Source organism: Phascolarctos cinereus, unplaced genomic scaffold (genome assembly GCF_003287225.1).
Source record: "Phascolarctos cinereus isolate Bilbo 61053 unplaced genomic scaffold, phaCin_HiC Scaffold_4;HRSCAF=312, whole genome shotgun sequence".
Taxonomy (NCBI): domain Eukaryota; kingdom Metazoa; phylum Chordata; class Mammalia; order Diprotodontia; family Phascolarctidae; genus Phascolarctos; species Phascolarctos cinereus.
The window spans coordinates 4,682,938-4,707,560 of record NW_027555847.1 but is presented as its reverse complement, the minus strand read 5'-3'; the positions used below and the strand labels follow the sequence as shown (position 1 = coordinate 4,707,560).

At 54.0% G+C, this 24,623-nt stretch overlaps 1 protein-coding gene and 1 pseudogene across 1 annotated transcript in view; both read right to left on the bottom strand.

Moving 5' to 3' along the window:
* LOC144457373 (small nucleolar RNA U3) lies at window positions 1-106 on the bottom strand (annotated as a pseudogene).
* A 4,280-nt stretch (window positions 107-4,386) lies between these two features.
* Window positions 4,387-24,623, bottom strand: part of ANLN (anillin, actin binding protein) — a 35,102-nt gene continuing 14,865 nt past the window's right edge. Inside the window, exons 8-23 of the mRNA XM_020964381.2 lie at window positions 22,751-22,859; window positions 20,406-20,513; window positions 19,783-20,012; window positions 19,259-19,404; window positions 18,685-18,968; window positions 18,128-18,307; window positions 17,344-17,467; window positions 16,403-16,451; window positions 16,010-16,066; window positions 14,835-14,873; window positions 14,586-14,607; window positions 14,335-14,447; window positions 10,685-10,771; window positions 8,848-8,955; window positions 8,177-8,349; window positions 4,387-5,515 (exon numbers count right to left, since the gene is read on the bottom strand). Of these exons, the coding sequence (XP_020820040.1) occupies window positions 5,392-5,515; window positions 8,177-8,349; window positions 8,848-8,955; window positions 10,685-10,771; window positions 14,335-14,447; window positions 14,586-14,607; window positions 14,835-14,873; window positions 16,010-16,066; window positions 16,403-16,451; window positions 17,344-17,467; window positions 18,128-18,307; window positions 18,685-18,968; window positions 19,259-19,404; window positions 19,783-20,012; window positions 20,406-20,513; window positions 22,751-22,859 (1,953 nt within the window). The 3' untranslated portion in view covers window positions 4,387-5,391. The remainder of the gene's footprint in view (window positions 5,516-8,176; window positions 8,350-8,847; window positions 8,956-10,684; window positions 10,772-14,334; window positions 14,448-14,585; window positions 14,608-14,834; window positions 14,874-16,009; window positions 16,067-16,402; window positions 16,452-17,343; window positions 17,468-18,127; window positions 18,308-18,684; window positions 18,969-19,258; window positions 19,405-19,782; window positions 20,013-20,405; window positions 20,514-22,750; window positions 22,860-24,623) is intronic.

Genomic DNA, 24,623 nt, shown 5'->3' with positions numbered 1-24,623 from the left:
ACCATCCCCTTCATTATTTCTTATAGCACAGTTTCTTCTTGGGCATACATTTAGCCACAAGTTTCTAGTAACATACTATAGAGGTGATTCCTGAAAGTATAGTCTTCTCTTTCCTCCCCTTCCAGTCTCCTTACATTTTACTTCCCTACATCTAGCCAACAATCCACTGACACGGACCTCTGCTGTTGCTCACAGACCCCTGATCTCTGGACTCCATGTCTTTTTCCTGGTTGTGCCCCCTGCCTGGAATGCTCTCCCTCTTTATCTCCACCTCCTAGCTTCCCTGGCTTCCTTCAAGCCTCAGCAGAGGTCTCATCTCCTGCAAGAAGCCTTTCCTGCTCCCATTTAATGCAGGAGCCTTCCCTTTGTTGATTATTTCCAATTTATCCTGAACACAGCTTCTTTGTATGGAGTACTTGGCATGTTGTCTTCCCCATTCGACTGTGAGCTTCTGGAGGGCTGGAGTCATCTTGCATCTTTCTTTCTATTCCTAGCACCTAGTATGGGAAGACTTGTATAAACTCTTATGTGTATGTGTTTCTAAAAAGAGGTTTGGGTTTTCTTTCACTCCCAATGGGGGCAAGGGGGGAGGGATAGTTGGATTTTCATTGTTTGAAAGAAAAAAAAGCATAGGAAGGGGTCAAGTTATGAAGGCAATTAAAAGCCAAATGGAGGATTTAAGGTTTGAACCTGTAGGTAATAGAGAGCCACTGAAGAATATTGAATAGAAGGGTGTCACGGGTCACACCTTCATTTCTGAAAGATCAATTTGGCAGCTGAATGAAGATGGACTGGAGTGGGGAGATAGTTGAGGCAGGCAGACCCCCAGCAGCCATAGTCCAGGTGTGAGGTGATGAGGGCTGCACCAGGAGAGGGTGTTGTGAAAGTAGGATCCGGCAGGACTTAGGACATTGCCTAAGAGGCAGTGAGAGTGAGGAGGTGAGGGTGACTGCTAGGCTGCAAGCTTGGGTGGCCAAAAGGACAAAGGTGCTCTCGACAGTGTAGGGAAGTTAGGGATAGAGGAGCATTTGGGAGGAAGAAATGAATTGTTCTGGAAGCGGAGTTTAAATGTCTATTAGACACCCAGTTGGAGATGTGAGACAGGAGGTTAGAAAGGATGTTAGGGCTACACTAACAGATCTGAGAATCACTGACAAGAGCTGAGAATTGGATCCATGGGAGCCAGAGAGATCACTGAGTGAAACAGTATCAAGGGAGAAGAGCTAGGAGGACTCCCCCAGGCAGTGGGTGTGGCCTGGATGAAGATCCAGCAAAGGAGCTGTGAGCTGGGGAGGAAGAGAACCGAGGGAGAGCGGTCCAGTACCTGGAGAGGAGAGAGACCCGAGAGCAGAGGGTGCCTGATGCCGCCGAAGGCTGCAGAAATGTCGAGGGAGAGCCGTCCGCTCGGGCACTTGGCAGAGAGCAGCTTCAGCCGGATGAGGGAGTCAAAAGACAGACGGTAATGGAAAGAAGTGGAAGCACCTGAATGGCTTTCTCAAGGTTAGCAAAGAAAAAAAAAAGCCGAGGCACAGGAAGACAGCTCACCTCAAGTGCAGGCTTTTTGGGAGAAGGAAGATATTGGCACTTTTGTAGGCAGTAGGGGAGCAGGAGTAAACAGAAAGAGAATGAAGATCAGTGGTGATAGAGGGCAGCAAGGTGGCCCCCCAGTGGATAGATCCGCTGGGCTCCGAGTCAGGAAGACTCCTCTTCCTAAATTCAAATTCGGCCTCAGACACTTCCTAGCTGTGTGACCTGGGCACGTCACTTCACCCCATTTGCCTCAGTTTCCTCATCAGTAAAATGAGCTGAAGAAGAAAACGGCAAACCCCCCAGTGTCTTCACCAAGAAAACTCAAAAAAAAGGTCACGAAAATGAAGGTCTGACATGACTGAAAGTGACTGACAACGGGCTGAGAAAGGGGGCAATGTGCTGTAGAAGACGGGATGGAATGAGGTCATTGGTGCAGGCAGAAGGGTGTGCCTTGGCAGGAAGGGGGAGCCACCTCTGCGAGTGAAGCTGACAGTGGCAGAAGGCATGCGGGAGGGAGCTCTCAGAAAACAGCCACAGCTTCTTCAGTGAGATATAAGGCAAGGTTTTTGCCAAGAGGGTGGAGAAAGGGGGGAAAGAGGGGAAAGGAGAAGGTCTGGAACAGCCCCCGGGGTAGTGGGGCTGAGTCCATTCTACTGCTGTTGTTCAGTAGTTTTCAGTCATGGCTGACTCCTCATGACCCCATGAGGGATTTTCTGGGCAAAGTCCCTGGAGGGGCTTGCCATTTCCTTCTCAATCAGCAGGGACTGGAGAGGAAACCCACTGCCTGCAGGTGAGTAGCCAGAGTGGGAACAGGACCCAGGACTCCACAGAGGAGTGTAAACTACCTCGAAACAACATGAACAGGAAAGAAGTTCCGACTATCCCACGGGAACACTTGCACCTGACCCGGCCTGGAGTTGGAGCCACCATCTACATCATTACTTTGTCCTGCTGCTACCCAGGACAACTAGTCTCTTGTGAGCAAACTCCCCCAATTAAGCCTAACAAACCCTATTCATAACCAACCTGGTGTGAGCCCCTCTTTGGTAACTCAGCATCCATTTGGAGGGTATGCCACCCTACAATTAGCATGAGTAAGGCAGAACGCTTCTGCCCCCTTACACCACCCACCTTGCTTACTGCAAGGATGTCCTTCTCTCTTCCAGGATGAGGCCCCAGAGGTAAACCAAGGCCAGTGGTGGCTCCAGCGGCCACATAGACAGAAGCAGGCTTCTGGATGTGGCCAAAGTGGAATTTTTTTTCATTCATACTTGTAACAAGGATTTTGTTTTTCTTGCTTTCTCAATTGATAGTGGGGGGGGGGGGAGAGGAAAGGAGAGAACGCTGACATGAAAACAAAATTTAACTTAAAATTTTTCTTAATTGGAAAAAGTCATAATTAAATAAAAGAATTCCATAGTTCATGACCCTTTAGTGGAACACTTCTGACTGACATCCATGTCTGTGGGTAGCTGAGCAGGGAAGGAGGGAGTCGTGAGAAGGGAGCAGATTGAAGGACTCTCCATACCAAGTCCAGGTCCCCCAGCATGAGGACAGGAGCAGTGTCCTGGAAATTGGCAGACGACAGCCACCATAATCTCAATTGGGTGAAAAGCATGAACTCAACTAACTTTGGAGAAAGAGAGGTGGTGGGGTAATGGTGGGAAAGGAAAACCCTGGAAGTGACCGGAGGGGGTGGGGGGCAGACAAGGAGAGCTGGCCCTGACCTGGGGAGGGCCACGAGGGGCCGTTTCATCAGGAAAGAGACAGGTGGCAGTGAGTACAAGGTGGAAGGAGGAGAATGAAGGTGTAAGGATGAAAGCAAGTCCCACAACTATGGAAAGGGAATTTCAGGACACTGGGAAGGGTAGGTAGGTGGGCCTCCAGGTAGGGGCGGGGGCAGGCGTAAAGGAACAGGCCGTGGGGTGCAGGCGAACAGTCCCAGCCAGGGTTCAGAATACCTGAGGCAGGGTGAGTGCAATGGGGGGAGAATGCTAACCCTTGAGGAGGAGTTCAGGCAGATCATCAGTGACTGGGGAGAAGGCAGGCAAACACTGTTCAGGGCTCTCCCTCAATGCCCAACCTCACAGCAGATGGCAGAGAATGTCGAGTCTTGTGAGGTCCAGCTGAAAACAGGCTGGAGCCCAAGGCACAGCCTACACAGTCCAGGACTGGCCTCCAGTCTTCAGCACCACGGAGAAGGCTCTGGGATGGTGATGGGGCTGATTCAGGAGGGGGGCCACAGGCATGTGAGCTGACCCAGGGACAAGGGCAGAGGGCACCCTACCAAGTCCCCGAGGCAAAGACAGAGGCCACAGGTCGCTGGCCAGGCCAGGATAAGGACCTGGGGCTGTTTAAGCCTCCATGTTACTGCTCCCCTGGTAAAAACCCACCAGTAAGCCTCTATGGGAGGGAGCTCCCAAGGCTAAGCCCTTCCCATGAGGCTAAAAAACACTGCAGGATCACACAGGAGCGAGGCAGCAGAGACAGGATGTGACCCCAAGCCTTCTAACCACCCCCAAATACACACTGGCTCATGGATGTGCAATCATTCCTCACACACATCTGTTTGAATGGGTGATTTAAGCAGGGAGGCACATTCGAAGGCCAGTCTGGCTAGATTCCGTGGCCGCAGAAGACAAACACAGACATGTCCGCTGTGCTCTGAGGCTTACACAGCACAGCACTTCCTCAGACTGAGTCAAGCCTGTGCTTACCAGAAGGACATCCTTCTTTTTTCTAGGATGAGGCCCCAGAGGTAAACCAAGGCCAGTGATGGCTCCAGGGGGCCACCTGGCCTCACTCGAGATGCATTATGGTTTCAAGGTGTACTGTGAAAAATAACTGACTCAATAAGATATTTACAAGCATTTATTTGGGTAAATACATAAAATATAGTTTTAGGATATATATTTGAGAAAAACTAGATTTCCAAAGAAAAAATATCATATAACAAGAACACAATGACTGAAATTAGTGTTTTTACATGAGAACCGACAGCTTTAAGATTCAGAGAAATTATTTAAAATGGTGCCCAGCTGAATGCCCCTGCTGCACAAGGCCTGAAGTTTCTCTGACAAATCATTTTTAAATGCATGTAGACGCTGCCACTTCAGGCTACAAAAAGAAAACAAACCTTTGGCAAGGAAAGCATTAGTCCATAGCAGCTTTGGAAAAATTATTTACTTTCTATCAAAATTTCACAACAATCCCTGCAATGTCTCATCCCAGGGCAGCTGGGGGCCAGGAGCGTGTGCAAAATCTACAAGCTATTTCAGAAGGACACAAGCAGCTGGCCTCCGGCCTGCAAGAGGCCAGTGACCATAAACATGCTCGGCCCGCCACCTCCTACATGCTTCATCTGAATCCTTCTGCGTTACCCCTCTGGCAGGGAAGAGGCACAGTGCTAGGAGGAGTATTGTGGAGAAAAGTCCTAAATCCCTTAGTAAAATCTTGATGCAAACCAAGCCTTGCTGAAACAGCCTTCCCTGCTCTCTGGCCACAGCAAGGAGGTTAAGCAGAGGCTCCCTAAGGCCTTCAGGGTCGTCTTCTCTATCCTGCAGCACCACCCGTCCCCCAACACTGCAAAGAGGAGAGTCCAACATGTTCACTTGCAAACCAGACTTACGAAAAATCACAAGGACTGACCAGAAGGAGATCAGAAAGCTGGGGCACAATGCTCTGTGCCAAGCTGGCTCCCCCGCTGGCTGTGGGCGCCAAGAGAGGTTAGTAGTGAAAGGTCTGCACAGACACAAGAGCAATAGCAAAGTCGAGACCCATGTGCCATTGGTGCCGAAGCCCAAGACCCAAGCAAGCGCCCCTCTGACGGCACCAAGAGCCAGACTGCCCGCCTGCCCGGGCTCAGGCCTTCCCCACAGGCTTGTAGCAGGCGTCTGGCTGCCAGAGGCGAATGTCCACAAGCACCTGGTTCAGTTTCTGCATCCACAGGTCCCGCTCTTCTTTAGTATCGGCGGACAGCCAATTCCTATGGGGAGAACCGAGAACACGTCAGCAGCTGGCGGGGAGCTTCCCGAGGGCCGAGGAGCAAGAACGTTCCCAGGCTAGCCCTCCTGGAGTCCAGCTAGGCCCTGCTCAGGCACCAGTCTCCCATGGTTGATGCTCAGGCACTGCTTCCTCTGTAGGAAGCTCCCTGGCTTTCTCCATTAAAAGTGGTGTGACTTGGCTAGCGGCTAACCAAAGATGAAGAAAGCCGCTTCTGCTGCAGACCTGCAAGGGAGAATGCGCTCCAGGGACCCTCTGCTCTTATTCGCGCAAGGCCAGGCTGCTTCCTACAACAAAGGTTCGTCTCTTCTGGCTGCTCCGAGGGCTGCAAAGGCCAACCCCCATCCTTCCCCACTAGCCACCCCCCTGTATTTCTACCCTGGCGAAAAGGCCACCATTCCTCGGGCTTCGGGCCTCATCATGTAGCCGAACTGTGCTCTTCCAAAGTCCTGGCTCTTCCTCTGGCCCTGCTGCTCCCCCCATCCCCTAGAGGTCTTTGGGCCATGCCCTCACAGGCCCCTGGGCCAGTCCCCCGGGCTCCCCTCTTCTCCCTCCATTCCTCCCCAGCTCCCCCTGGATTCAGATCAGCTCTATGCAGACGATTCTCATTTATCTTTCCAGCTCCAACCTCTCTCCTGACTCCGGGTCAATGTCAGATGTCCCAGATGTGTCCAAACGTGACCTCATTGCCTTTCCCGGCAAACTCTCTTCTCTTCCAAACTTCCTGTTACTACCAGAGGGCGTTGATGTCCTCCCAACTCACCTGGCTTTCAAATTAGGTGTCATCCTCGACTCCGCACTGACACAGCCATCCTTTCTACCTCCTCAACGTCTCTCAAATACAGGCCCTTCCTCTCCTCTGACCCTGCCCCCACACTCACATATGGACTATTGCAGTAGCTGCTTGGGGGTAGGGGGGTCTGCCTGCCTCCAAACCATTCTCCATCCAGCCACCAAAGCTATTTTCCTAGAGGTCTGACCACCTCACACTCCTCCCCTACTCTATAAACTCCCATGGCTCCCCATCGCCTCTACATCAAATATAAAATAATCTTTGGAATTCGAAGCCGTTCATAACCTGGCCCGGCCCTGCCATTTACCTTTCAGGGCAGTGACACTGGCCTCTTGGCTGGTCCTTGAACAGGACACGTTCCCCACCTCCAGGCATCTTCTCTGACTATAGAGCTCCCTGCCAACGGCTCCTACCAACCTCCTTGGCCTCCACCTTGTGCAGGACACTTTCCCCAGCCCCTCTTAATGCTGGCGCCTCCCTCCGCTCATTATCTCTGGCTTATCCTGCAGGAGGTCTGTCTGCATGTGGTCTCTCCCATTAGATTGGATGCTTCTGGAGAGCAGGGACTGTCTCCTGCCTTTGTCTGTATCCCCACTGCCTGCCACACAGTAGGCATTTCATCAATGCTCACCGGCAGATTTTTCTGGCACTGCCATGTGGCTGCCAGGCATAGATTGTCACAGCTAATAAGGAACCACAAGATGGGAGTCACTCAGAGGAGGACGGAGCCATGAGAAGCATCCGAGGTGTCAGAGATGTATGACAGAAAAAGAAAATGTCTTGTCCTCTGGTGGGACAAGGGGGCACCTGGGCTCCAGTGCCTGTGGGGAGGGTCCTCGACAAGACACGACAGGCCAGAGTCACTGACTATGGCCAAATCCTATCACCCCCAGAGCAGTGGGACAAGGTGTTTGCTAGGGCTGCTCTCCACGGAGCCCCTCCTTACAAGGACTGGCCTTTCGTGACAGGCCTGTTTGGACTCTCTCAGGACCCTGGGCCCCCGCCTTCTGTGGGGGCTGTGAAGGGCCTGCTGCTGCCGGCTTCCTTCCCTTGGCTCCCCAGTGGGGCATCCCGCCATCAGAAGCCACGTGGGCATGTCCAGGGTCCTATCACTACGCTCAGCACCCCATTCCCCTCAAAGACTGTCAACATCTTTCCTCAGGTTTTCTAGCTCCATTCCCTCTAGCTAATAATGGGCTGTTGGCTTCCCAGGGGGGTTCTCTTTCCACGGGCTCTTGGAGCCTCTGAAGAACTCCGGGGAGGGGGCGGAGGGCTCTGCTGGTGAGGAAACGCCTCCCCACACCTGCCCTTTGTGCCAGACTCTGCTCCCTCCTCCCTCCAACTGCCCCATCCCCTCCTCTCTCCAGGACAAACTGCCCCCATTCGTTCCATGACAAGCACTGGCGGCCCTTCACCCCCACCCATCCCATCCCAATGCTCTCTGGGCTCCCAGGTTGGGATGCGGGTATGGCAGATGTGGGGGATGAGGGCCCAAGACACCAGGCCCCTCCCCCAGCCAGCCCAAGATGGCATTCCCTTCTCTGGCAGCCATTGCTGGCTGACTCACATGGAGTACACGAGCCCACGGAAGCTCCTACCACAAACGGAGGCTGGGACAGCTGTAGGGGGCACCCAGATCCCTGGCCTCGAATGGGCTGGCCACAGTCACGCACCTTCCCAAGCTCCCATGCTCACTAAAGCCCTTCTGCACATCTGGCCGCCTCCAGCAGAAATGGTCCGAGAGCAGGAAGGAGGTCTCTCCGAGTGTCCTACTTCCCGCGTCTGGCCTCTGTCCCCGACCTGTGCCCATCCCCCAGCCCGAGCAGGGCGTGCACAGTGGGCAATACTCACTTGGTGACACAGAGCGTGTCTCTGCACTGACTGACCAGGGTCTCTCTGTCATCCTCCTGCTGCGGCCGGACAGTAATCAACTCAAACGTGTTTCGGCGGGCACAGAATTCTCGGTTGGCCGGCTCAATCTGACGGCTGGTACAGTTGGCCAGGTTTATCCTCCCTATGGGGGTCTTCAAAAAATAAAATCAAAAACACACCAGGAAACTTCCACCTCCTAGGTCACATGCAAGAATGACGCTGAACATTTTTATTTACTCGTGTCAAACTACTGATACAAAGCTCCTCAAAATCACCATTCCATCATCCGCCATCATTTTCTGGGTACAAAGTACTCCTGTGAGACAGCCTGCCCCTCCCGGAGCTCCCAAGGGAACTAGGCTGGCCACCACTGCCAGGCGGTGGCGGGGAGGGGGGTGAGCCCCAAAGTGAGCCCATGTGACCTTCTCAATGATCCTCCACAGCCCGGCACTGGCTGGCTCTCCAGCCATCACCCTACGCTGCCCTTCAGAGCCAGGAGGGAGGTGTCTTCCAGAGACACTCTGGGAGAAAGAGGGCTGAACAAAGCTGCCAGCTGAAGAGCGTGTCTCCCTCACTCCTCGGCGTGCCCAGCAGAAAGTTGACCCACCTACACAAGAAGCACTTCACCCACACCCAAAAGCCGGCACTACCTTTCGCTTCTCGTCATCTGGGTACGTCCAGTAGGAGATGCAGTTTCCAGAGAGAACGCACCAGCGCCGGTGCCAGGCTCCAAACCCGCTGACGTCCTCAAAGATGGTCTGCAGAAAACAAACGGCAATGGGGAACGGAGGCCAGGGTGTCAAGGGAAAGACGCTGGCCGAGTCTCGGCCTGGACTCATGCGTGAAACGGGGGGTTCGGCAAGTCTGGGACGTGGATCAAATCCTAGGAATCAGCAGTCTGGGCGCAGCCCAAATCACGAGAGGATCAAATGGAAAACCGTCAAAGGCTCGAATGTCCACGTCAGCCCTGAGCACACTGAAGACCCTCTGCCAATGATTCGATTTGCTTTAATCATCTCTATTACAAGATGGTCATCACATCTATTTTTAAAGCAGGCTTTAAAACATTTCACCGAGGCCTTCAGAACGGTGCTGCAGAGTCCAGCCCAGGACAGAGAGAAGCCCTGCCCCCACGCCCTCAGCCCCCCACCTACAAACTGCTCCCGGGGGTGCTGGCTGACACCATTTGCACCACTGGACGCTTTCTCTAAGAAACAGTGGCTTTTTCTCATTTTATTAGTGATGTGATCTCTTTCAATGAGGCCAGCTGAATTTCATTTCAAAGCACGATAACTCATCAGGTTAACAACCAAACGGCTTGGTGGGACTGGGAGATCTTGTCCTTCCCTGCCTCTACATACAGCCACACTTGTTTCCCCTTACAACAGACCCATTCTATTCCTGGGGAAGCACAGAGTGCCACAAAGCCCCCCAACTGCTGTGTGCTCGGCAGCCCAAGTTCCTGTTTGCCTTTCTTGCGCCATTTGCTCTGGACAAGAAAGACCTCAGAAAATCTGATGGAAGGCAGCCGTGACCGGGGGACAACAGGCCCGTCTTTCAATCCACAGCTCAGCAGGGAAGCAACAGGTCCCACCGAGCCCCTGTCTGACCGGCGCCGTCTGCTGCCTCGGAGGGGACTGGCAGCCTCCCCTCAAAAGCGACTCCTTGTCAGGTGAGGCGGAGGGGAGATGGGAGGGGCTGGGCCAAGAAACACCGGACCCAACTCTTTAAATCACAGACTTTAAATCACAGCCCGAAGCAGAGCAAACACTCAGATGTGACAGTCTGTGGATTTCATCAGTCCGAGTTCCCAAGAAACCCTAGGGCAGCTGCCAATCGTGCCACAGCAAAATGTTTTTCTTTGAAAAGTATATCCCCTCCCCCGCCAAATCAACTGAAAACTTCTGAAAAGTCAGAATCTAAAGCTCTCTCAAGTTGGGCCATGTTTCTGAAAAGGGAATTTCAAAGCACATCTACTGCCACCTACTGGATCCATTTGTAACTACACATATTAGAAAACAACTTGGAAATCAGGTTTTTGGGGAATCCTTCCTCATCCTCCTCCTGCAGCCTTCCTCCCTTTGACCTGCTCTGCCACTCTTCCCCTACCCCAGACCCGGGGTCCCTCACTCCTTGGAGGGCACTAGGGCATTTTCTGCCGGCACCACTGCCTTGGTATTTACAAATGCACTGCCATGAGACCTTTCTGGTTCCACCTCCCCCACCGCCTTCTCACTGAGGTTCTGGAACCCTGACCCCATCCACGTCCACATCCAGTTCCCCCTCCCTTGGATCACAGGGAGTCAAGCATGGCTTTGTGGAGCTCTGCAGCAGGAACGGGAGAGGAGCCAGGGTGCAGGCCTGATCCTGAGGGTGGCCCGCGGCCCCCGCCCCAAGTCTTTGGCAGCTTTCACGAACAGTCAAACGAATAGTACTCTTTTAGACTTTTGTAAAGGGGACAGAATAAAATCAAGAAGTGTCACTTACCAGAAAGCCCTTTTCTTCCACAAATGAGTTCACCTGGCACTTTATTTTTAAATAAATATGACCTTCCAAAGGACATAAGAAAGGTACCTGTGGAGAGAAAGGCCGCTGTTGGGAGCCGCCTGCCGAGAAGCAGGATTGACAAAGCAACACCCGGCCTCCTGGGAGATGGGTGCTCTCAGGGGCAACTAGGTGGTGCAGTGGATAGAGCACCGGCCCTGGAGTCAGGAGGACCTGAGTTCAAATCCGACCTCGGACCAAACACTTGATGCTTACTAGCTGTGTGACCTGGGCAAGTCACTTGACCCTAATTGCCTTAAAAAAAGAGAGAGAGAGAGAGAGAGAGAGAGAGAGAGAGAGAGAGAGAGAGAGAGAGAGAGAGAGAGAGAGAGAGAGAAAGGGGTTCTCAAGAGCACCACAAAGAAGCCAACTCTCCAGAGGCGTTCCTCTAACAAACGTCCGCTGGGTCATCTCGGAAAAAACCACCCACGAGAACGGGGTCCACTTCACCAAACCACGCTGGAGGAGAGCTCGGGCAGGCCAAGGCGGGCGGAGCCATCCATGTGGATGGCTACCATGTGTCCCCACGGAGAACCAACAGCCCTCTCGCATGGGCATCCCGGGGCCTGGCACCCAAGACCTCCTTCTTTGGTCTCTGCTTCGCCAAGTCAGACGACCGAAAGCAGAGGCAGGGTCTGCGGTGACACGTCGCCGAATGTCAGAGGTGGTGACAGGCGTCACAACTGACATCCCGTCCCTCCATGGGATGCCCTATCCCCAGGCTCACCCTGGCCTCACAAAATATGACACAGCAGGGCCCGGACCCCTGGCCCTTCCACGGACAGCGCCAACCAAGTCTCAGGACAACATGGCACAGCGTCTCCCCTGCCAGCAGACACCTCTCCCACAGCACCAGACTCCTTGTTTTGTGCCCTTCGTGATTCTCTTTCATTCCAATTCTTCTGAGGGGGATGAGAAGCCTGCCGCTGGCTGGCGGAACCCTACACCCCTTCCCAGAGGCAGCAACCCCCCCACTGACCACCCCACTGCCTGCCTGCCTCATTAGGGTGCCTTCCACTGTCTTGGCTTTTCCAGAGACTGCTTACATCCCTTCCCCTCTTAGGAGGCTGCCCTTGAAAGGGTGGATTGGTAGCATTCGGGTATGAAGCCCCTAACCAAAGCACATGGGAGCTCAGGAAAGGTAGGCCAGGGAGCACTAGGGGAAAGGGACGGCCCACGTGTTGGGCTGGGAAGCAGGAGGTCCCTCTGGTGACTATGAGCTGGCCCCTTCTACCTGAGGAAGGCCACAGGGGCAGCAGACATGGCCCAAGATGGGGGAGGGGGATGGGCTGCACTCTGGAGTAAGAGATCTTTAGTCACCAAGACTGCTCCAAGGACAGTCACGGCACCGCCCCTGGGCAACAGGCTTCAGTTTCATCCTGCCGGAAGGACACACGCACAACTGGCAATCAGAGGGGCTGGCAGGGAGCCCCAGACAGGGAAAGCCCAGGGCCTCAGAGTGAGGGGGCATCGACAGTCAGCAATGTCTGACAAAACGGGGGGCAGGGAGGGTCTGTGCACTCAGGGACCTGGGATGTCACATCTACCTGCTCAACACAATATTCCAAGAATTTGGGGGGACGACAGTTAAGGTAGGAAACAATCTGCCCCCTCAAACCTTCAAGTTTTCAGCAATATCTGTTTCATGGTACAAGAGAGGTTTGGGTTTGCCCTGGACAAGCCCTGAACTGAGATTCTTTATAATTCCCTCTATCTTCTCCTCTCTCTGACTCCTCTCTCCTTCTCTCTCTCTCTTCTCTCCCTTCTCTCTCCCTCTCTCTCCTCTCTTCCTCTCTCTTCTCTCCTCTCTATCTCTCTCTCCTCCCTCCCTTCTCTCTCTCCTCTCCTTTCTCTCTCTCCCCTCTCGTCTCTCTCTCCTCTCTTCCTATCTCTCTCCTCTCCCTCCTCTCCCTCTCTCTCTCCCTCTCTCCCTCCTCTCCCCTCTTCCTCTCTATCTCTCTCCTCTCTCTCCCTTCTCTCTCTCTCCTCTCTTGTTTGTTAGAGCCCTTTAAAAGTAACGACAATTCAGTAAACTGCTTTCTGGCACCAGAGCTACAGACCAACACTCCTGCTGACAACGACCCCGAGACTCTCGCTGGGTCGCTGTGTTGCTCAGGCATTTTTTCAGCTGTGCCCGACTCTCCGTGACCCCACCTGCTGCTCCCCCTGCAGCACTTCCCCACTGCCCCACTATGTACGTACTGAGGGCACGTTGGGCAGCTAGGTGGCGCTGCAGCGGCAGAGTCAGGAAGACAGCTTCCTGAGTTTCAGATCCATCCTCAGACATTTACTGACTGCGTGACCCTGGGCAAGTCACTTGACCCTGTTTGCCTCAGTTTCCTCATCGGTAAAATAAGCTGGAGAGGGAAACGGCCAAGCGCTCCAGTGTCTTTGCCAAGAAAACCTCCGTGGGGTCGCAGAGTCAGACACAACTGGAATGACTGAACACTGTCCATCTCTATGCACTCCAGAGCTGCGCCCCAACATTCCCGGGCAGACACCAAAGGAACGGACCCTCGAACGGAGGGTTTCCACCGGCACTGACAAAAAGCTACTCTCACTCAGGAACTTTACGCTCAACAAACGACACTATTTGTAGCATTTCCGTGATTTGCCCGATCACAGCAGAGAGCCCGGGGGAGGAGAGAAATCCGGAAGCCCCCACGCATGCACAAGAAACAGCCCTTCTCCCTCCCTGGAAGAGCAAAGAGAAGGAAAGCCAGGACCCCCCGCGACTCGGACAAAGGGTGATTGGCACCAGGTCATCAGTCAGGTTCTTTCAGGTTAGTGAGGCAGGCAGAGCATGCAGCCAAGAATTAGGGGGGCCGTCTACTACACGGATTAGTTGTAAGCAAATTAAATATAGCAACCTTGTTGTGGAACATATAACCCAGTAGCTCTCGCTCTTTTACATCATAATTTATCTAAAATGTGAAAATAAAAAAAGAAAAGAAATACCTGGATCACTGCTATTTGTTAAACTAGCTGAAGTTAATCGAATTTTAAAAAGGTTTTATCTTTAAAGTTTTCAGCCTTAGGAAAGACCTTTATTTACAACTTAAAAACTTGCTCTGTTCAATGATGACCAGCCTAGCGCATAAGATAGGCAACATTCCCCACCCCAAATATTATGATGCCTCAGCATTGCTGGCTTGCACGAGCGGCCCCAAAGAGCTCACTAGCTAAAAGATTGCTGCTTCCCACGTCAGTCGGTGCACTAAAAACCCTGTGACTTCATCTCCACGGCAGCTCCAGTTTCCCCCGTGGGTGCCGGAATCGGCCCCCAGCCTGTGCCTAAGGCAGGGCCCTCTCCCTCGGTCACAGACTGGGACAAGGAGAGGGGGCAGTCACACAAATCTCTGTCGAACATTTCTAAGAATTCAGGAAGACCGATTCAGCCCGACTGCCCCATGGCTAATTGAAAACAGGCCAGTCTAAAGACACTATGCTTCTTCACCTGAGGTTTCTAAAACAGCCCTAATTGTTTTTAAATGGTGACATTATGACCTGAAAGTCCTTCAGTTTTTTTGATTGGGTTTTGGGGGAAAATAAAAATGACCTTAGACAAACTTTTTTTAAGAACATCGGATTACCTTGTCCAAAGCAAATTTGGTGCTTCCTATGGAAGACAGCGAGAGGGCATGAGACCCAACTAGCACAAAGTTGCTGGTGCGCACGGCGTGGAGGCCCCCCGGGCTGGCCGTCACTGCAGAGAAGAGACCCACATTCACCCAGGAACGGAGCACGGGAGGAGCCCGAGGGACCACCACCCCCCACCCCCGGGGGTCTGGCCTTCCTTCATCTCTCAGCCCCTGTCGAGTGCTCGAGACTTGAGGCGGCTCACCTGAAGAATGGAGACTGCTTTTCTAGAAAAGAAAAAGAGGGAAACGTGGATTATATTCTTTCTTTGATGGACCAAAAACAAAACTGGAGACAAGGTGCCAGCAATACTTTTAAAGGGTGATCCAGGCACTGGCGCAGTCAAAAACTCATGCTGATTCCAAGTCAGAGACTCCCCAGATCTAAGCCATTGGTCTTCACGCCCAGAGTCCCCGCCCTCATTTCCACCCGGGAAGAAGTCAGGGCTACTCACAGTGGTGATGGACGTCAAGAGTCGCTTCGGAGTGATGGCCTAGGAGGGAAGCAAGGTCAAGGTAAGGCAGGCCACACAGAGCCAGGGATGAGGAGGCCCCTCTGGGAATGGGGAGGGGCCTAGCCTTTCAAGCCCCAAATCCTCCTCCTCCTCAGGCTGCTGGCCCCCAGGCATCAGCACAGGGCCTGGCCTCCCCCTGTCAGGAGAAAAGAGTCCACCAGCCCTCCGCCCATCCAGGGCAGACCACGGGATTTCTCCTTGTCTCTGCCTCCACTCGGGGCCAAACTCCTAGCAAAAGCCTTTTGCCTTCGCTCCCCCCCGCCATCGGGGATCCAGCCTCTGCGCTTTCTAAGGTTATCAATAAAGGAAAAGCATTTATTAAGTGCTTACCATGTACCAAGCAAAGGCTACAAAGGTCAAAACAGGACCGCCTTCCCCTCAAGGAGCCTGTACTCCGATGGGAGAAGACCCAGCACACGGGGCTGGGGGAGGCGGGTGGCCCCCCAACCCACAGGCACGTCTGCGCCTTCCCTTCCCTCTCCGAAGGAGCCCCCACCCGCCAAGGCCAAGTCCGCAGCTCGCCCCTCCGTTTCTGGGCACGAATCACCACTGGCTGCCTCTAGCTTATCACACTGACCCAAGCTCCTGGCGCTGTCCCGTAATCCAAGTCCACCCTGAGATCCCAGCTGAGTGGGGTGTGACTCTCCAACAGAATCCAGCCTTGGTGCTCCCTCCCACATCAGCCCACTCCAGCTAACTCTGTGTGTGTGTGTGTGTGTGTGTGTGTGTGTGTGTGTGTGTGTGTGTGTGTGTGTGTGTGTGTGTGTGTGTGTGTGTGTGTGTATTGGGGGATGCATGTTGGGGGGGTGAGGGAATGGGTGTAGGTGTGTGCATCAGAGGGCACGTGAGGGGGTGGGTGGGTGTGGGTGTCTCATAAAAAACCACCAGATCTAATTTTTACTTACAACATCACTAATATGAAAATATGTTTAATAGGAATGTAAATGTATAGCCTATATCAGATTGTGCACCATTTTGGGAAGGGTGGTGGGGAGGAAGGGGGACAAAAATTTAAAAAACAAAAAACACCAGAGACAACATTTCTTTGAAAAGAGCACACCGATCGGCCCAGACCATCCATCTCTGCTGAATCCTTGTCTGCACAGGCCCCTTACCTTGGACTTGGACGTCTTCCTCTTCTTGTCAGGCCCCGAGGAAGCTCTCTTTTGTACCTGTGCCAGAGCACCAACATTAACAAACCTGGACCTTCACAAAGTGCAGTCTTCTTTCAAGGATGGGGGATGCTCCTGCGATCCCCTCTCTAAGGGAGGGAGGCTGAGGTTGGCCTCTCGGGGATTCAGGCACCGAGCTGGTGAGCTCCAGGAGCAGGGGACCCTCACACTGACCAAGGAAGGAGAAACCAGCCCAGGTGAAAGCCCCTCGCCAGCCAGGGGAAGCCCGTTGACGTCCAGCACAGGCAAGCTAGGAGGCTCCATCATAAAGAAGGAAAACAAAGACCTTAAGCCCGACAACTCTCGGGGTCACCTCAGAAAGCACAAATCACTCACCAAGCTGTAAACTTCAACACTGATCTCAAAGTCATTGGACACGTCTTGCCTAGAAGATAAAGGAAAGCATCAGTGCCCATTCTTCCACCCTGCTGTGCCCAGCGCCTTGGGCAGGGGGGCCAGAGGGAGGGAGCAGTCTGGTGCCCCTGGGCTGACAGCAGAAGGCCACTCTGCCCCCCAGGGATCACACGGGAGCCAAGGGAATCAGAAAAAACAGAACTGCCCCAGCCCCCAGGAAATCCAGGTTGAGGAGGGGCGAGAGAGGGGATGTGACACAGAGCCAGGGGGCGAAGCCCAGAACGCAGCCAGAGGAGGACTTCAAAGAGCAGAGGCATTTGTCTGGTGCCAGAGCAAGCCAGCAGCCACGTTCAAGGAGAACCAATGGTGTCACGCCCTCCTCCAGAGTCCTCAGAGTCCAGTGGCAGGACTGGCGAGGGTCTGGGAGGCAGTGGGTGACCTCAGCGACTATCACGTCTGACCGAGCATCAAGCGCTCCACAGTACCCACCTCAGCCACCGTCGGACCCCTCTGCCCATTCCACCGGGAGACATCTTTACGTGCTTAGGGCGGACACCCCCTACCTCACCAACGGGTTTGAGACCCCTCAGTCACCCGCCGCTGGACTTTACTGATGAGGGGAAGTCACACGGCCCGACCTGGACTTTCAAAAAAGGGCTCTGGCTTGAGGAAGGTGGACATCAGAAATAGGCCTTGGCTGATTTCATCAGGGAATTCTGCGCTTTAGGGCCCAGAAGCGCCATCCACCAGAGCTGGTCAGCACTTGGCCACACTCGCCCCGTGCCCCAACAAACAAACTATGGTTTTAGAGATACAGATAAAGGACACTCCCGGGTTCGAGGTGCCGTCTGACCCTAAAATCTTTTACTCCTCCAGGGAGGCAGGGGAGGCATGACTCCTGAAAACCAAACCCTTGCGCTTACAGAGTAAACGTGGTGGTGAACGTCAGAGCATCTCCAGTGAGGGAGTCCGCCGTGCTCGCCAAAGGCGTTGCAACCATATTCTCGGCGCCTGCTTTCAGCATAATTAAGTAGTAATTCGTTGCTTCTGCAGAAAACAAGACGTCTGTTTCAGAAATGCGCACTCAGGCTTGGCCACTCTGAAAGGCGCTGAGCGCTGTGTGGAGGCAGCATAACCCAGGCATTATTCCGGCTTTTCGAGCGTCTCAAGTTGCCACAGGCTTGTGTTAGGGGCCGGGACCCCCAGGCTCCGAGGCTGTGCCAAGCCATCCCAGGCTGCCAGTCCAGGTGCCAAAACGAACTGAACCCAGTGATGGGCAGAGCACAGCGGACAGACCACACCCTCAGATGGTCTGGGGCGTGGCTCCACATCCGTGAAAAAATGCTACTTTTCTATGAAGAAGCAACCCCCACGCCCCAACGAAAACAGCCACCTGCTTCAGTCATCCAATTCACCAAGTAAGCAGGTATCATGCCAAGGCAGAGGGCCCCAAGCCCTGTTTGTGAGGGATGGTCAACCCCCCGCACTTCAGGAGGATCTTCCCACCTCACTGCCGTGATCCCGATGACAAACCGCTCCCCTGTCCCCAGTCAGAAGAGGAAGGGTTAGAATGCCCTCATCTCTCAAAGTCCCCCAGTGTATGCATGGCTCGAATGGTGATTCCAGGACAGAAATGGGCTCAGGGGATGAATTCCCGCACCACCCGCCATCTACGCCCAGGTCTGTACCTGGGACACCAGCACCTACCTGCTCTCTGAGCTGGGTCACAGACAAAGTCGGCTTTCAGAGGCAGCCGGAACTCCGAGAGCGAGATGGAGCCCCGCGACGGAGCCAGCTTGCTGGATGCGGGGCCGGCTCGGGGCCGGCGCTGAGGCCCCTCTGCCTTCAGCTTCGTTAGCTCTTCGATCAAAGCTGCCCTCTTCTCGGCTGCAAAGAAATGGGCAATGTTTCAAACTAGACAGTCCCCATCCTTCTGGCCCGTGTCTCATGAGGAGGCAGCGTCCAGGAAAGGCGCCCAAAGGGGCGGCTCCTTCGCAGCTGGCACATCCCCCCCACCCTGCCCAGCTCAGGGGGTCACAGGCTGCCCTAACAGCCCAGGGCTCTTCTTCTGCCCTTCCCCGGCTATGATTCAGGAAGGCACAACAGATCCTCTAGATGGGAAAGGTCAAGAACCTATGGCTGTGGTTAAGAAAAATTCAGATTTGAGCCAAAGAGGGAGAAAAGGGACTTCTGCCTCAGGTGGCCTCTCAGAGCCCACACCCACCCACGCCCACCACATCTACATGCCATGCTCACGCCCATACTTGCTATCAGGAGGAGTCTCTCAGCCTCAGCCTCTTCCAGGGAGCCCTTCCCATGCTCCCCGTCAACACAACAATTCAGAGCCTGGCTGGCCTGGTAGATGACGGTCTGCTGCAAATTGATGTCATTGCTCAGCTCCTGGATCTTCTGCTTGATATTCACGTGGCAGGGGGACTCAGTCTTCCTCTCTTCCAGTTTTGAGGAGACGTCTTCTCTGCGAACGATCACCTGCTTTATCGACGGGCGCTCAGTCCCTTTGAACCTCTGAGAACGATAGGCATCGATGCTGTGGAGAAGGAAGGAGCAATGTCTCAGCAGCAGCCACCCCCGGGCCCACCTTCTGCAGCATCCCCCCAAAAGCGGACAATGCCGAGGCAGGAGCTGGACAGCCACGGCCTCACGCCTCACGATAGGCTCCCAGGTGGCTGGGAGCTCAGCATCCCCTTGTGAGGCCCCACAGAGAAGGGCCCCAGGCAGCGGGATTTCAATTCAGGCCCACCACCAGGCGCAGCCCTCCCTCCCTGGATTAGCCAATGGGAAGCATCACCCACAAACACTGGTTTTCTCCCCATTCACCTATAGAGAAGGTCGCGGTCTCCAGAGCCGATGCTATCCTCAGACTCGGCTCTTGGGACACGAGCCCTTTGGAATTTCCCAGGCTTTGGGCTTTCATCACTTGCACTGCTATCTTTTATCTCCAGACTAGGCAAGGAAGCAAAGACCTGAAAAAAAGCGTATTAGAGGGCAATGAGTACCTAGCGCATCTCCAACATCGAAGCTAAATCACTGTGTCCACATGATCCCCGAGGCAAACCCAAAGCTGACTTCCTAAGAGAAACAGCAAGGGAATAAGTGAAATCTTCCTTGGAATTTACTTTCTAAATACTACTCCCTCCTTCAGGAAATATTCAGAGAGCTGTATAGAAACTGAGGCCAGGCCTGCTTTGAAAATAAGGAAAACGATGGTTTCAGCAACAGGGCGTGACAGCCTTGTCACTGGTGCTGCTCCTGTGGGTCCCCAGAGCATTCCCAGGGATGCCATGGCCTCCTTCCACTCCCCCTCGCTCACCCTGGGCCGGCCCTCTGTAGAGCTTCCTCACCTCAGGACTCCTCACATTTACTGTTTCTACCAACGGGGCCAGTAAGGACATGGAGGAGATGTTCAGGGCCTCCCCTGGCTCATCGAGGCTGTCTGCATCCTCACTGCTCTCCTGGGGCTCCAGGCCCAGCCTGTCTTCCTCCAAGACGTCACTAAAGAGCTCACTGATGACCTTGGAGCTGTTGAGGACGTCGTCATCACCCACATTCTTCTCCCCATCACGTCCCTCTTCTAAAAAGAAAAGAGTTCGACACACCGAGCCTGACACACAATGCAGCCGTGCGCAGGACAGGCGGCCAAGGAAGGCAGCTGATGCCCACTTCTAGGGGGCCCCCACACTGGGCTCACCCTGTGCTGCACCCACTTCTAGGGGGGCCTCTACGCTGGGCTCTGAGCCGCCCAAAGGCTGCAGCCCTGACCATCTCTAACACCCCTCCGGCTGCTGCCGCTGTTGCTGCACAAGACTGACCCGAAGTCTGGGCTGCTGTCAATCATCCCAACAGGACCCGACCGGCATCAAAGCTCTCTGCACAAGGCCCAGGTGACCTGGCATAGGAGCCCAGGGGTCACCCGCCAATACCCACAGCGGGGCCAGACACCTCAAGGAAATGGGGACCCACACACCTGTCTGCTTCTCGACCTCAGGGTCCAAAGAGACTTTCGGGGATTTTTCCTCTAAGAACAGAGTTATTTTCAAAGGACTAGATGTGGTCATTTCGCTTTCAGGAAGGCCTAGAAAACAAGGCGAAACAGCTTTCAACCTCATCTCCTTAAGTTTTCAAACCAGAAAGAATTCCAAAGGCCTAAAGATTTAGTTTAAACATTACCAGCCACTTAATACCAGAAATTACCAACTTCATCATTTTAAAATCGTTTAAAAGAAAAGTATTTTACAATAATAAGACACTTAGATAACCTTGAAGGTTTGCAAAGCACTTTACAGACATTCTCTTTTGAGCCTTACCAATGACTCAGTGCACGTGTTACATGTAGACACATATGTGAACATATGTGTGAACATACGTGTGCACATGTGTGTACATGTAGTGGGAGGGTGTGGCTATGATCATCCCCTTTTGACAGGTAAGGGTCCTGAGGCCCACCTGTGCAGGCCTGGCCTAGGGTCACCCTGTGAGCAGGCTCAGTCCTCCTGATGGTGCTTGGCACACAGTAGGTGCTTAATAAATGCTCTCCAGCCCAGCAGCCCAACCCATCCTGCAGCCTCACATCTGGAATTAGGAAAGGGGTGAGTCAGAGAAAGAGCCTCCCCCCAAGTTTTAACCTCCTTTAATCTAGTAAATAAAACATCTGCCTCTTAACGGAAGCATCAACTTCAAAGTCACTTAAAAACACACTTTTAAAAATTCTGTTGTCCACATCTCCAGCACGAGGAACGCCCGATGTGAAAGGGCCAAGAGCTCCATGTCACCCTGGGGCAGTAACCACAAAAGGGTCTGAATCTCCGATAGGAGGCAGGGCAGGGGTTTGCCCTCGCGAGGACTGAGGCAGGCAGTAAAGGGAGGGCTGGGGGGCTCCCTTTCGTTAAGCAGGCTTCCAGGGGGTCAGAGAATGCCCAAAAAACCAACATACATTAAGCACCTACTGTTTCTCATGCTGGGAATACAAAAAAGAATCCCTGCCCTCAAGGAGATTACACTCTCCAGGGAGCTCGATCAAGGCAACAGAGAGCTGAAGGGGAGGGAAGGGCCAAAAATGGGCCCAGGTAGGCTGGGGTGGGGGGGAAGAGAAAGGGGGAGTGGGCTCTGAGCCAGCCTCTGGACAGAGCTGGGGCCTGGGAGCACAGCCTGGACGAAGGTGTGGAGGCAGGAGCTGGCATGCGTACGACACACAGCAAGTCAGCCACTAGAAGGGCAATGCTGAACATGTGATAAGCCTGGAAAGGGAACTGCCTCCCCTTAATCAGTTTGGTTCCACACATAAGGAGGGACTCCACCAGGAATGGACAAAGCGCCCCTGAAGTGTTCACTACGTACAAAGAAGCCCCAGGCTCTCAGGACGAGGCTGGCCTTCTGTTGGCTCCCCTTTCACAGGCCCAAAGGGAGGGGCCCGGAGGCTGAACCAGCACAAGTTGCAGCACGTGCCTTCCGGCCCCTTTGTCTCTGACGGCAGGGCCCTGTTTCCACCATCCTCACTCTGGACGCCCACCACCACACACGGTGCCTACAGACGTACATGCTACCCAAAGTCGCCGAGTCCGTGCGCCATGAACAGACTCATTCATCCTCCACGGCAGATGTTGGCAGAAATGCGGCCATCAGCACCAGGGCGGGGCCCTCGGGGCCACCACTCTGGCTGCCTTCGAGGGGACACTGAGGCAGCTGTCCACTTGGCTGTGACTCTCTTCCACGTCCTGATTCCTTTCACATGGCTTGGTGTCCTTTTCCAAGCTTCCCCAATAGATTACACGCATCCCAATGGTCACCAAGCACACATTGCACCACCCCACCCCACCCCACCTTCCACCATGTGAAAAAAAGGGCTGCACGGCCCCAGCGCCATTCTGCACAGTCCTGAGAACCGCATCCAAAGCCTTTCCAGTGTCACAGGCCCTTCTCCAAACCGGCCTCACCCTCAACCATGGAATACCAGAGGAGCCACAGCCCCCACCACCTCCCCACCCCCACCCCATGGCGAAAGGGAGAAGATAACGGCCCGCGGGCCATTCTTCCCTTGGTGCACAGCTGTATGACCATGTGCTCACAGGGAGACGACAATGGGGCCCAGCGATCCTACAGGCCCCCAAGGAGCACGGCCACGTCTGCTGTAGCCAGAGACCTGGGGATGGGCCCGCCCACTTAGGGAGGGCTCGCTCTCTCAGGCCGAAGCTGGCTTCTCTGCAGAGGAAGCCAACCAGATGCCACAAGGCGTGTCATTCTGGCTTTTAAGCAGTGAGGGATCTGTTTCCAAAACAGCGATCCCCAGTCCACATTCTGAGAAGACAAACGCACCCACAGGCTTGATGCTGGGAGACTTCACGGGCGTCTGAGAGCCTGCGGCCTGCTCCTTCTCAGAATCAGGCTGGCATTTTCCTGGTAAACCATCCTGACGTGGGGTTTCCTATGGAATGAAAGGGAGCAGAGACAGGTAAGCTCTCCTGCTTCCAGAGTCCCAGACGGGCCGGGTCTTCAGGCGGTGCTGGTCTATAAATATTAGGTTGGATGGCGACAGAAGTCATGTTCTGTAGACCCCACAGACCCCAAGGAGTGCAGGGATTGATTTCAGAGGGTCTCTGAACTGGGGCAGAAAAAGCAGGACAACTCTATTGTTACTAACCTCAAACTGGAATTTAGCCTTTTCTTCAATTATTTAAAAACGCGATGCTAAAAAGGGACCACCAGAGGCTCCAACAGACTGGCTGCCCGGTGAAGAGAACCCCTGATCTCTGTCTCCTCTCTCTCACCCACTCACACTCACACACACTCACACACACACACACACACACCTTCATTCACCATGTCAGTACAATAGCTAAGCTGATCCTCTTTCATGTGTACACGGAACAGTAGTCTGTCCACACCTTTGGGGGATAAGGAAGAGGGAGAGAACTGAGTCTAGCTGGAAAGTCAGAGCCTATGTATGGGGAGCGAACTTCAGCCTGCTCCCTCCCCCCACCCCAAACAGCAATTAAATGTCTATCCTCACAGAGGAAACGTTTCAAAGCCACTGCTCAAAGTCACTTCATCTTCTACCCAGAGCAGACCTCTCCCCTCCCACAGAACCGTCTGACGCCATCCTCTGGCTCAGCGTCAGGGGCAGTGTGTGCCCACTCCCCCAGAGGGGCCACCCTCAAAAGCAGGCCTTTCTGGGCTGGCCACCCATGTTAGAGAAGCCGTCCCAGGAGGCCAACAGATCTAGAAGAGCTCACTGGCTAGCGCTTCTAGTTAGCTGAGGGTCGCACAGGCCTCCTAACCGGAGAATGCGGCCACAGCTGTGTCCCTGATGTGGGATCTGGGAGGATCTGGGACCTGGAGGCAGGCAGCCTGTGTGTGAATCTGAATTCCGCCCCTGACATCTCCTGGGACGTCTCTCAGCTGCTTTCTCAGCAATAAGGTTAAGGTCCCACCGGGTCCCACCTCTCACAGCAGTGCCTGCCTCTCCTTTCCACCTCCACAACCACCACGGCCCTCATGCCCTCTGAACTATACCCCTGGCACACAGCCAGGTCTCCTACACACCACTTCTCCTTCCCATCCATCCTGAGGAAAAACTGGAGGACTCAGCCCTGTCCCATTGGAGAAATTCCCTACGTTGACACAAATTGGCAACTCTCTGTAACTTGTGGAGAAAAACAGATCTTTCTCATGTGACCTTAGGTCACTGCTATCTATTAGGGACCTCACTTCACAGCTATGGGCGCATTGCTGGTCAGAGGCCTAGGCAACCCTCAGCTAACTAGAACTGCTAGCTAGCCAATGAGCTCTTCCAGATCTGCTCTCCTCCTGGGGCAGCTGCTCTAACATGGGAGACCAGCCCAGAAAGGCCTGCTTGAGGGTGGCCGCCCCATCCACCGTGGCCCCTCTGGGGAGTGGGCACACGCTGCCCCTGGCACCCTGGAGATGGACAGGCGGGGGGGGGCATGCCCAAGGCCATCATGTCACCAGGAAGTCCCTGAGCAAGAGGGATGTTATGGGAACAGATCACAGATGGAGGAGCATAAAAATGAGGAAGTGAGAAGAGGAAGAAGGCGGTAAACGCGCACCACAGCATGTGTGCCAGGCCAGCCTCGCAGAGTTCCTGCAGATGTACCTCATGTGCACAATGGCAGTGTGTTCCCCTGGTTCTGGGACCATGGGTCAGCACCATCAGCCTTGGGCCCTTCCT